Source organism: Prinia subflava, chromosome 17 (assembly GCF_021018805.1).
Source record: "Prinia subflava isolate CZ2003 ecotype Zambia chromosome 17, Cam_Psub_1.2, whole genome shotgun sequence".
NCBI classification, from domain to species: Eukaryota; Metazoa; Chordata; class Aves; order Passeriformes; family Cisticolidae; genus Prinia; species Prinia subflava.
In genome coordinates, this window is record NC_086263.1 from 14,463,098 (window position 1) to 14,476,068 (window position 12,971).

Sequence of the window (12,971 nt, forward strand, 5' to 3'; positions counted from 1 at the left end):
GACCTGACCTGCTCCCACCTGCAGGGAACTGCTCACAGTTATCTCTGCTGCCTCTTCAATCGCTCTGTTAGCAGCTCCTAACTGAGACAAAGTCAGTTCTTGGCACCGGGAACAGGATTTTATCCCTAAAAACCAAGGAGCTCCGAGGTGATCCAGGCAGTCAGGCCCAGGGATTCCTGGTCTCTGAGGTGCAATTTAGTGAACTCTGGGTTTGGGAGAGTTTTCTTCTCTGAGGTGGCACAGCCACAGGTTTTTTTTGTTATTTTGACTGTGCTTAATTTAATCAGAAAGTTTATCAGTGTGATGCCTGTCATCATAAAATTAACACAGCCCTTGCTGATGAAAGAGGGGATTTTTTTATATTAAAGAAATGGGAATAGTCCAATCACCCAGCGCAGGCTGTAATTGCTATAAAGCCTAAACTGGCTCTGCAATTTCCCTAACATTATTACCATCCTCCAGGGAATAATAAAGATAAAACAGGGATGTGGATGGCTGGGCTGGGTTATTTCATCTGCCTCCTGGAACAGCTTTTCCTGCTCGTGTCTGCTGGACCACTGATGGTTTGGGAGCCATTAGGGAGGAGCAGGCACAAGCACAAACACCACACACGCTGCTGGGGAGGCAAACGAGCAAATAATTACAGGGAATTAAAATAAGAGCGATAAACAAACTTTCGAGGTTGAGGTAACAGAGGAGGGCTCTGAGCAGCCTGAGTGATCTGGTGGCTGAAAAATCAGCCTGGAAACTCGTGGCATTGATGGAATCCCAAAGAATTTCAGGGAATGTGGGGGTTATTGACAGGTTGTCTGTAAAAGATGTTATCTGGATTTTAATGGAGAAGAGAGGGGAGAGGGAAGGGAAAGGAGGAGAAGGAGAAGGAGAAGGAGAAGGAGAAGGAGAAGGAGAAGGAGAAGGAGAAGGAGAAGGAGAAGGAGAAGGAGAAGGAGAAGGAGAAGGAGAAGGAGAAGGAGAAGGAGAAGGAGAAGGAGAAGGAGAAGGAGAAGGAGAAGGAGAAGGAGAAGGAGAAGGAGAAGGAGAAGGAGAAGGAGAAGGAGAAGGAGAAGGAGAAGGAGAAGGAGAAGGAGAAGGAGAAGGAGAAGGAGAAGGAGAAGGAGAAGGAGAAGGAGAAGGAGAAGGAGAAGGAGAAGGAGAAGGAGAAGGAGAAGGAGAAGGAGAAGGAGAAGGTGGGCACAGGTCTCCATCTGAGACCATTCCCTGACCATCCTTTCTGTCTCTGTGGCCTCTCCTCATTTTTTTCCTCTTTTCCGTCTCATTTTTCCCCACAGATCAGGTGGAGGAGCAGGTGTTTGACCTGGCAGACAGAGGTTACCACACAAAGAGCAGGGCAGGAACACTCTGAAAAGAGCAGCTCAAGCTCAGTCTGAAATCCCAAAAGAGGAGAAATAATCCTGTGACAGTCTTGGACCAAAATACTTCATTCCCCCAAATTTGGGGAAAATTGGTTCTCTGAGTGTTGCTCAAATTGCTGAATAAAACCCAAAGCCAAAGCTGATGAAAATCACCCCCCAAAAGTGCAGTGACAGTTCCTTGTCACTGCCAGCCCATAAATGGCCATTCTCCACACACCAGACAAAGAATTTCCCCCCAAACCTGAACGAATAAACATCAAATTAGGCTTTTTTTTTGTCACTTAGAAAACACATTCTATGAGGATTTTCCAGCTGTGGTTTTAGGATGCTGATTTAATTAGGGTAGGGACTGGTGCCCTGCCTTGGCAGTGAAAGCTGCAGCTTTGGAGGAGTGATGGCTGTCAGAGAGCCCTTCCTAAAATTCCCTTCTCATTTTCTGAGCTTCACTGGGGCCAAAATGGCATTTCTGTATCTGGGAACATCCCTGGGGCTTTCCCTCCACAGGAGACCTCGTTGGGAATGCAAAGAACACCCCAAGGACCCCCAAAAAAATCCTGGCCTGGAGCCACCCCATTGTTTGTGGGGTGGGGACAGAAGGCAAAGAGGGAGGGAAAATAGGGTCTGTGGTGAGGACGCTTTGTGAATCAAAAACCAGACACAAATCCAAGGATTTCCAGCCCAGGGGTCAGGTTGGTGAATCCCTGCTTCAGCCTCAGCCCAAATCCTTTGGGGAATCTGGATGCCAAAGGGCAAATGCTTGGATTAGAAACATCTTCATGGCAATGATGAAGAGCAAAGGAAAAAAATTTTGCAAAGAAAAAGAAATTCCCTTGCAAGGAAAAGAAATTCCCCATTTTCCAGTTCTCTTGGAATAGGTTGTGGGTTGTTTTGTATTTAGGAACTGAATCCCAGGGGTGTTTTGGGGTAATTCCATGGGTTTTGATGATTTTCTTGTGGCCACTCAACCTCTGGAGGAGACTCCCATGTGGGGTCTGCCCTTGGCTGCTCCTGGATCCAGGGAATTGGGGTGGGAGTTAATGGGAATTGGGATCTGAGTTAATTCCAAACACTGAACAATCAGAGCTCACACCAGCACAGCCACAAACGAGCAGAACACACCTCAAAAGGATAAAATAAAAAAAAAAACCCAAACCCAAACGCCTTGGAATTCTGATGGAGGACTGAAAGCCAGCAAAAAGTTTCTTTCCTTCTTTTCTCAGATCCATAAAAAGCAGTCCCAGGAAGGGAACACTTGCAGGATCCTATCGAATTCCCTAAGTCTGGAAGTGTTGCTGTTTCTCTTGCAGCTCAGGAGAATTTGCTGATTTCTGAGCCCAAATCAGGATTTTAACCCTCAGAAGCCTCTCTCCACTTTGCCTTTCCAAGGCTGCAGCACCTCTGTCAATAATTGTGGTTGTTCCTGCCTCCCAAATAAAACTCCTGAGCTGGAAGCTCCCAGTGCCTGCTCCAGCATCCTCCTCTGTCCCTCCTGGCATTTCCCAACCTCTCCAGTGGAATCTGGGCTTTGCCCGAGCTCTGCCTGCAGGAATTCTCTCCCTGAGAACTCTTTTCCCATCATTTGGCTTCTCCCTTCAAACCCTCCAGGATGAGCCGTGCAAAACTCTGCTCCCAAGGCCTGGAGAAAGCTGAGACCCTCCCCAGGTGCCTTCCAGAGGCCACCAAGCACGGAGCTGTCCCCTGGCCCCAAAGCCACTTCTGTTCCCAAGGGGAGCTGTGAATGCTAACACAGAATTTTTGAGCATCAAACAGCAGCAGCAGAACTTAGAAAAGTAAGTTAGATAGACTTTCTTATGTATTGCTCTGGAAGAAAACATTCTAAACAATTTTTAATCTCTACACTTACTGTTATCATAACTTGTTTACTTGCAAAGACATTTTTAAAAGGGCATTAATCTAAATAACGAATTACGTTTCATTGTGTCAGAACACTGTATAAAAAAGATGTGCATTTGAATAAACATTGCTAAAAAGCCTCCAAAAAAATAAAGATTTATATTGTTATTTCAACCATCCCGAACACAATAACGACTGGGAACACCCTGGGCATGGAGGAATTTTGGGGGCTTACCTGGGGCAGGGCTTGCACCACGGTGTCCAGCAGAGCTCTCATGCCCGTGGCCATTTTCAGCAGTTTCAGCACTGGAATGAGGAGCAAATCCTGCTCAGCAGGGCTGGGGGACGTGGCAGGGGAAACCCAGGAAGGAAATCGGGGTCCAGGTCCTGCAGGGAGGGTTCAGATCTCCCCTCCTGCTGTTGGCACACGTGGGGAGCTCTCTGCACCCCAGCAGGGCTGCACATCCCGCTGTCAGTCCGAGGGGAGTGGATTCTCTGTGCCACAGGGCAGGGTTATGGGAAATTGGGAAGGAATTCCTGCCTGGGAGGGGGGAAAGGGGCTCAAATAGAATTCCCAGAGAAGCTGTGGTTGCCCCTGGATCCCTGGAAGTGTCCAAGGCCAGGTTGGACAGGGCTTGGAGCAGCCTGGGACAGTGGGAGGTGTCCCTGCCATGGCAGGGATGGAATGGGATGGGCTTGAAGGTCTCTTCCAACCCAAACCATCCTGGAATTCCATGAAAATGGACAAAAGCCTAGAAAAACTCCAACAGGCAGGAAAAGGGGAGGCACCTCACCAGTGAAGGGCATCGTCCCAAGCCCTGACTGCCATCGCTCCCCACCCTGCTCTGGACCAGAATAAAAACCCTGTGATCCCAGGCTGGAACCAGAACCCCACAGGAAAACCCCCGGGAAGCCCCAGCTGCTCCCTGAGCTGCCACTTCACGTTCCCTGCTGGAAATGCAGCAGCAGGGCTGGAAGGACAGAGGTCCAAAGGGTTTCCCGGGTGGCAGGACACACCTCTGGCTATCCTGAGCACCCTCATGATGCGGATGATGGTGGGGTTGATGGGCAGGGCCGCGTTCATCTCGATCTCCTCCAGCGTGATCCCCACGATCGACAGCAGGACGATGGCCAGGTCCAGCTGGTTCCACCTGCAGAGAGAGCAAATGCCATTTGCACGTGGATAATCCAAAACGAGGGAGTTTTGTGTTGATAACAGGCACCAGGAAATCCCACCCTCGTTCTCCTCTGGGCCCCTGATTTTTAGGGGGTGCAAAAGCAGCTCAGAGCAGCTGGGACAGGCACCCTGTGAGCCACAAAATCTGGGGAGTGACTGGGAAGAGTTTCTGACCTTAAGCTGAGCTGGTCAGGCCTGGTGGAAAGGGAAATACTGGGGGAAAAGATGCATCTGTAGCCCTGGGAGATTCCCTGAATCCCTCCTGTGAAGCATGGCCAGCAGCTCTTGGGATTTTTAGTTCTTCCATTACAAAGTTTGCACACACAGAGAGCCAGCCCTGGGCTGTCCCCGTGTCACCACAGTGCTGCTACACCTCCCAAAAATCTGGCCCTGGAGCTGGCTCAGTCCAGCCCTGAACCCCAAACCCACAGGAGTTCCAAATGCTCTCACCTGTCCTTAAAAAACCTCCGGAAACCAAAGGCCACCAACTTGAGCAGCGCCTCGAACACAAAGACGATGGTGAACACGTAGTTGCAGTACTTGAGGGCTTCATCCAGCGACTGGAAAGAGAGATCCCAGTCAGGCCAGCCCAGTTATCCCTTCCCAGACCCCCACGGAGGGGCTGGTGGGGAGCAGGGTGAGGGAATATCAGGAATAAAGACATAAAGGCTCGCAGAGCTCACTGAATCACCCAGCAGAGCTCAAACAAAGGCTCAGCCCCTCAGTCAAACAAAACCCTCTGAAGCACTAAGATTAGTTCTGCTAAAAATGTCAGGCCCAAGCTCAGTGCACAAATTGTTCAACCTGGGCCAGACATGAAAAAATTCACCCTTTCCCCATCTCCTGAAGATTCCTTGGTCTGACCTCCCCAGCCTCGGGGAGAAGAAAAAACCCTCCATGGATCATTCCTTGGTTCCAGCCCTGGGGACAAAACCTTCAAAAGCTCAGGAAAATAAATAAACCTTGGAGACGGATTAAACCTTTCCCTGCTGAAAAATGGGACCTCTCCCGGGCTGGGCAGAGCGTGTCCATATTTGGTGCCGCGCTCCCGCTCTCGGCGGAGCCGCTCTCGGAAGTCAGGAATCCACAGTGTTTACACTCCAGCACCACCAGTGTTTATAGTGGATTTCACTGGAGCTGGGGGCCAAAAACAGCAAAGGAATCTTGTGGGGCCTTAAAATAGACAGCTGGGGACAGGGGGGATGCAGCTCTTGGGGTGGGGAGGGAGGGAAGGGGAGTTTAGTTCAGTTTAGTTCAGTTTAGTTCAGTTTAGTTCAGTTCAGCACAGGGCTCTGGATTTCCAATAAAAAAAAAAAATGGGAATCGTGGGCATCAAACAAGATAAAATTGGAAATAAATGCAACAGAGGAGCCTGCAGGAGCGCCCAGGGCACAGGAAAGCTCTTTTTGTGCCCTCTGTGGGATGCCTGGCTTTGCTGACCCCACACACAGCGAGGTCACCAGGGCATGGCCGTGCCCTGGATTTTGGGAATGAGAGCTGGAAGTTTCTCAGGTGTTGGCACAAATCCCTATTTTTGTTGCATTACCTAAAATAAAATGGCAGTTTAAAAAACACGGGACAATTCCCAGCTCCAGCCAAAGCCTGAGCCTGACTTCTCCCATGGTTTGTGACCGTTTGCATTTGGATTTACAACTCTGTGTTAAGTGAACGTAAACCAAGCGTAAATAAAACCTAATCTGGATAAACAACACTTCCACGGAAAACAAAGGAATTACCCTGGGGTAAAACACAGCAACATTTTCCCTCTGGCTCAGCACCCAGGAGGCATTTGCAGGTTACCCCGGAGTGCTGGAAGAGTAAATGCTGAGCCACAGCTTCACAAGTGATAACGAAATGGAAAATTTATAGAGGGAAAATGTCTATAAATGTCTATAAATTCACTTATCATCCCCTACGATTTATGGCAAAGGTGTTCTGAGGGGAGGATGATTTTATGATACTTTAAAAAAGGGAGGATTGGACTTTTAAATCGGTTTGTTTGAAATTCATTGAGGAAGAGAAACGCTCCGCGCGCTCCGAGTTTATATTTGTTAATGGAATGGTCAAAAACTCAGCAAATAACTCAAATACTCAGCAAATAAACTCAAAAACTCAGCACTGTTTCCCACTGTCAGGATGAGTCAGGTTGGGATCAGGGCAGGAAATATTGCCTTGGTCTTTTCCTGGTAAAAACTTAATTCACTCTCCATTAGCTGAGGGGGATTTTTTACCCAAAGCAGGGAAATCAAGGTTTTGCCTGAGGCAGTGACTCCCAAACGGCAGAGCCGGATCAGAACCAGGCTCCCAAGAACTGGTGATGCCTTTTTGGGACTTTTAACTAAAACCACAGGCCAGAAAAAATTAAGGGGATAAAAAGCAGTTCTATTTATTGAAGGGCCTTCAGGTACATTTAGGAAAGATGAAACTCACCCAAAAATGGACCTTGGGTCATGGTTTTTCACACTTTTATGAGTTTGGTCCATTTGCAGACTGGGGGTTAATCCGCCAATTACAGCTTCAGGTAATGAAGTAATTCACCCCCAGTTTGCTGCCCCCAACTCACTTTTATTTACATTTCTCAGGCCTGAGGCAGTGAGGTGTCCTTGACTCCCAGGCCTGGAGAGGAATTGCTGTGTGTGCCCAAAATGGGGAAGCAGCAGCTCACCCTGAGTGTGGAGTTTGGAGCTCTACACTAAAGAACAGCAGGAATCCAAATATTTGAAAAGCACAAAAGCTCAAACCCTGTGGCATCACTGGGAACAGCCCCGTGGCCGATTTTTCTCCAGGGGAGCCGTGCTGGGGGCAGCTCCCACCTTGGGCTGGTTGTAGTGCTCCATGGACATGGTGATGACGTTGACGCCGATGATGAAGGTGATGAAGAGGTCGAGGTAGTGGCTGGTGCACAGGCTGTGGATGGATCTCCTGGCCGGGGAGTAGTCGGCGTAGTAGGGCCGGCGCTGGGCCTCTGTGGGGACACAGGGGACAGCAGTGAGACAGGGGGGCTGCAGGGACGGGGGCACCTCCCACCCGGACACGGGGTGGGGAATGGAGATGGACAGACCATGGGAAGCGGCTGAGTGACCCCTGAGTGACCCCTGAGTGACCCCTGAGTGACCCTTGAGTGATTCCTGAGTGACCCTTGAGTGACCCTGAGTGACCCTTGAGTGACCCTGAGTGACCCTGAGTGACCCTTGAGTGACACTTGAGTGATCTCTGAGAGATTCCTGAGTGATCCCTGAGTGATCCCTGAGCGATCTCTGAGTAACCCTGTTGAGTGATCTCTGAGTGATCCCTGTGTAATTCCTGAGTGATTCCTGAATGATCCCTGAATGATCCTTGTGTAATTCTTGTGTCATTTCTGCATTCCTGTGTAATCCCTGAGTTATTCGTGTAATTCCTGAGTGATCCCTGAGTGATCCCTGAGCGATCTCTGAATGATCCCTGAGTGATCCTTGTGTAATTCTTGTGTCACTTCTGCATGATTCCTGTGTAATCCCTGAGTTATTCCTGTGTAATCTCTGAGTGATCCCTGAATTATCCCTGTGTAATTCCTGAGTGATCCCTGTGTGATCCCTGTGTGATCCCTTGTGATCCCGCCTCTCCCGCCAGCCCCGCGGGGTTTTTGGGATCAGCAGGGGCAGCAGTGGGATGGACACGGGCGCAGAGCCCGGGGACAGCCCCAAACCCAGCAAAGCTGCACTGCAGGCAGGCAAAGCTCAGGGCAGGGCTGCTCCGTCCAGCCCTGGGTGCCAGGAATGCTCCAGGTGGGACAAGAACACGCCCCGAGCTCTGGGAGGGTTTTGGGGGTGTTTGGAAAGCCTAAGGAAAAGCAGCAGGGCATTCCTGAGGGATGGGAGCACACAGGACACAGCCACAAAGCGCTAGGCTCTGCCACGACAAGCAGCACAAGCTCCTCTGGAAAAAGAAATAGAAATTTAAATGGATAAAATAGAGAATTAAACAATATATCAGGGCCTCAGGGCATGGCTGCACCTAAAACCTTCACGTGAATTTTACATCTCTGCCTCTGCTGGTGATTCCTCCTTTTTTCTCTTGGAATCTTGGAAATTTCTGCCTGTGACCGAATTCCTGGGGGTGTTCCAAGGAGAGTGTCTGGAGCCCAGGACTGCGTTTGCTGCCTCTCTGCAGTGAAACCGTGGCCACAGGGATGGCTCCGGGCACTGCCTGGACTCGGATTCCTTTCAATCTCCAGCAGTGTAAATATTCTGAATTTACACCAGGCCAAGGCAGCGATGCCGGGGATTTTATGAGTGGGAAGAGACACTGAGGTCACACCCAGGATTGCTCTTCACAGAGAGGGGGCCTTGCAAATATATTTTAAAAATATACAAATTGAAAAATTACATTATTAAATATATAAATATACCATCATATATTATATATATATATAATATATTAATGTATAAATAATATTACATATATTAATGTATAAATAATATTACATATATTAATGTACAAATAATATTACCTATATTAATATATAAACAATATTACATATATTAATATATAAATATATCATTAAATTATAAAATTTAAAACAAATTCAGCTTTAAATTTCATGAAGAGCTCAGAAAAAGCTGCTTCACATTGAAAATAAGGAGGGAAATCAGTTGAGAAGCACTCAGTGCCCTCCTGAAATCCATCTCCCACTCTTCTCGTCCTGCTAACATCTTTCAGATGGAAGGACTCTTGAAACGTGGGAGGTTTTTTGGTTTTTGGGTTATTTTTTGTGCAACTGATGCCAGATCAGAATCCAAAACCTTAAAATTAATTGGATAAAGGGAAACAGAATCTGCAGCTCTCTTTCAACTCTATTTTTTTTTCCTGTTAGTTAAAAGTACAGTGGAGGCATTTGAAAAACATTTCCTTCTGACCAGGGTCACCAAGGTTTTTTTTTTTTTCTCTGCTAAGGGGTGTGGAAAAACAAGATGAAAGCAACCAGAGTTGTTTTTGAATATATTTCTTTTTTCTGTTGCTTTCATGTGCCTTAATCCTACGAGTCATCTCGGACTGCTGGGGCTGTCTCTGCTACCGAGCTCAGCCTGCCTGAAAAATAATAATAAAAACATTGCAGTATAATGTTTATTTCAGGCTGGACAATGTGCTTTCATGTGTTTTCAGGATTACAACATCCTTGTCCTTTTCTTTTTTTTTTTTTAAATATATTTTTAGGGAAATGTCTTCTTGGGAGTGCAAATAACTCCTTGGGAGGTCTGAGAATAGCCTGAATAATTAAATGTTTTATTAAGGGGCATTTTATTCATGATGAGTGGTTGATTAATGGGTTCCATGAGCAGGGATGGGCTGGCAGCACGTGAGGAAAAGGTTTCAGGTGGTTTTAACCTGCCCAAACACCTGATTTATTCACTGTCCAGCAAAAGATCAGGTGTTTGTTCTGTTTTATCGACCAATTACAGAGGGAGAAGAACAAGAAGACATTTCCCACTGCCAGGGACTGAGCTGGAATTCCTGAATTCCCTGGAGCATTCTCAGGGCTGGGGAGGGACAAACCAAGGGGAGGCAGCCAGACCCAACACTGGGGCTGTGCTGCAGCACTGAGGGGTCTCACAGGAATCTCAGCACTGCCCAAAGCCCTGCTGGGAAAACTTAAGCCAGGCTTAACCCGGGGGAGCTCCAGGAAAAGCCTGGCTCCTTTGGGACACACACAACCAGGGCAAGGGACAGCCAAGGGAAAAACACCCAAGGGCAGCCGGGAGGGAGGTGACAGAGGGGACAACAACCACATGCAGCAGGGCCGTGCTCGGGGGACCCCATGCAGTGCCCGCTCCAGGAGATGCTGCCCGTGCCAGGCTGGCAGAGAAAGAGCGGGATGTGCCCGGAGAGAGGCGGGATGTGCCCAGGGATGTGCCAGGGATGTGCCCAAGGAGCTGGGATGTGCCCAGGGACGTGCCCAAGGAGTCAGGATGTGCCTGGCGGGAGCCAGAATTTGCCCAAAGGGAGCTGGGATGTGCCTGCAGAGAGCTGGGATGTACTTGGAGAGAGCCAGGATGTGCCCAGATATGTGCCCGAGGAGCTGGGATGTGCCCAAGGAGCTGGGATGTTCCTGAAGAGCTGGGATGTGCCCAGGAACGTGCCCAAGGAGTCAGGATGTGCCTGGAGGGAGCTGGGATGTGCTTGCAGAGAGCTGGGATGTTCCTGGAAGGAGCCAGGATGTGCCCAGGGATGTGCCCAAGGAGCTGGGATGTGCCCAGGGATGTGCCAGGGATGTGCCCGAGGAGCCAGGGCTGGATCAGTGATCCTGGGAAGGCAGAGGGGTTGCAGCAGTGGGGGAGCAGAGGCAGAGCAGCCCCACACAGCTCTGGCAGGACGGAGGCAGTTCCAGAGCTGCAGAGCCTCAGCTGGCAGAGAGAGAGAGCCGGGATGTGCCCGGAGAGAGCCGGGATGTGCCCGGAGAGAGCCGGGATGTGCCCGGAGAGAGCTGGGATGTGCCCAGAGAGAGCCGGGATGTGCCCGGAGAGAGCCGGGATGTGCCCGGAGAGAGCTGGGATGTGCTTGGAGAGAGCCGGGATGTGCCCAGAGAGAGCCGGGATGTGTCTGGAGAGAGCTGGGATGTGTCTGGAGAGAGCTGGGATGTGCCCAGAGAGAGCTGGGATGTGCCCAGAGAGAGCCGGAATGCACCCGGAGAGAGCCGGGATGTGCCCGGAGAGAGCCGGGATGTGCCCGGAGAGAGCTGGGATGTGCCCAGAGAGAGCCGGAATGCACCCGGAGAGAGCCGGGATGTGCCCGGAGAGAGCCGGGATGTGCCTGGAGAGAGCTGGGATGTGTCTGGAGAGAGCTGGGATGTGCCCGGAGAGAGCTGGGATGTGCCCAGCCTCAGCTCTGGTCACTGCCAACCCCTTTAGGGTTTTACCTCCATTGACAGCACAGCAAAGAGCTCCGGGCTGATCTCAGCTCACATTTTTAACTCTTAGGGGGAATTTTAAGTGCCCAGTTTGTGCTGAGGGTTCACTGCACACCCCCTGCCTGCTGCTGGCACAGCCAGAGCTGTGGGATCTGCGGGAGGACCTGGGTGAGGAGGACTCTGCTCCACAGGATGTGGGCACAGCGAGCAGGGGACCCATCGCTAATCCCAGCAGGCAAAACACAGCCTGGGCTCTCTGGGAAAATGGTTTTGGGGATGGAGATTTGTGTCACCATGGAATGGTTTGGATTGGAAGGGACCTTCCAGCCCACCCAGTGCCACCCCTGCCATGGCAGGGACAACTTCCACCATCCCAGGCTGCTCCAAGCCTCATCCAGCCTGGTCTTGGACACCGCCAGGGATCCAGGGGCAGCCACGGCTTCTCTGGGAATTCCATCCCAGCCCCTTTCCCCCCTCCCAGGGAGGAATTCCTTCCCAATATCCCTGTGGCAGTGGGGAGCCATTCCCCTTGTCCTGGCACTCCATGGTTCTGGAAATGCTCTCTCTCCATCAAACACAAATTTCTCTTCAGCTGCTGGTTTGAACTGGTGGAAATGCAGGAGGGAAAAAAAAACCCCATCAAACAGATGAAAAAGGGAAAATCCCAGCCTTTCCTCCCCCTGCTTTTAGATGCTGGCTAACACTTGGATCTCACCTCTCTGCAGAGTGTTTCAACTTTGCTTGTGGTTCTGCTGACATGGAAATTAATGAAGCCCCGTTCCCTGGCTTAAAAGCATTTTTAGTTGGCATTACAATTCCCAGCTCCAGCTCCTCCATTACAATGCTCTGCATGAAACATGAGAAAGCCCTAATGGGGTTATTCATGCCTGGAACGGAGCAGCTCTGTACCTGCAGCTGCCTGGAAAAACAAGCAGCAGGCTTTGATAATTCCCTGCTTGGAAACTCTGAACACTCAGGGGCACAGCACCCCAAACTGCAGCTCCAGCTCGAGGGATTCTGCTGGGTGCAGAGAGGGTGGTGGCACTGAGAGGAGGTTTAAGTTGAAATATCATCGTGCAGAGGAGGGTTTGCAGTCCCTGCTTGGAAAGGCGACTCTGCTGGGGATTAAAATTTGCCTCCTCCTTCCACAATTCCCAGCTCTGGTGGGAAAAGCCTCGGAGGAACTGAGACTTGTGGCCACTCTCCTCTCACAGAGGTGAAATCAGGACAAAATATTTCTGAATTCTCAGCTTTTGGGTTCTTCCCTAAGGGACAGCACTGAAAGGCACTCTGCTCCCAGCTGGAGCTGTGATTTCCAGCTTTTCCAGCTTTTCCTGCTCTGCTTTCAGCCCCCAGTGTCACCCAGACCCTCTTGCAGCCTTTGAAGTCCAGGCTGACCTGACAGGGCAGATCCAGGAGGGCTGGATTTGGCCCTGGATCCCACAGGCAGAGGAGATCGAGCTGATCCACGAGGTTTTAATCAAACCCCTCAGTCTGGGGAGCCTGGTTTCAGTCTGTGTCTTCTGAGAAGCTCATCAGGAGGCTGAGAGCAGCAGGATTGTTAAATTACACTTGGATATAATGGATGGAGCAGGGACAGCGTCAGGAAAAAATATTCTGGTTTATCTTGAATTTTTGGTTTTTTTCCCTTCACATAAAAAAAAGTTCACTGAGCAGTTCTGCC

At 50.0% G+C, this 12,971-nt stretch overlaps 1 protein-coding gene across 2 annotated transcripts in view; it reads right to left on the reverse strand.

The window, feature by feature from the left end:
• CACNA1H (calcium voltage-gated channel subunit alpha1 H) overlaps positions 1–12,971 on the reverse strand; it is a 151,408-nt gene that overhangs the window by 15,219 nt on the left and 123,218 nt on the right. For both annotated transcript variants that reach the window (XM_063414045.1, XM_063414046.1), the window contains exons 27-30: positions 7,218–7,369; positions 4,855–4,964; positions 4,245–4,378; positions 3,463–3,533 (exon numbers count right to left, since the gene is read on the reverse strand). In XM_063414045.1, the coding sequence (XP_063270115.1) occupies positions 3,463–3,533; positions 4,245–4,378; positions 4,855–4,964; positions 7,218–7,369 (467 nt within the window). The remainder of the gene's footprint in view (positions 1–3,462; positions 3,534–4,244; positions 4,379–4,854; positions 4,965–7,217; positions 7,370–12,971) is intronic.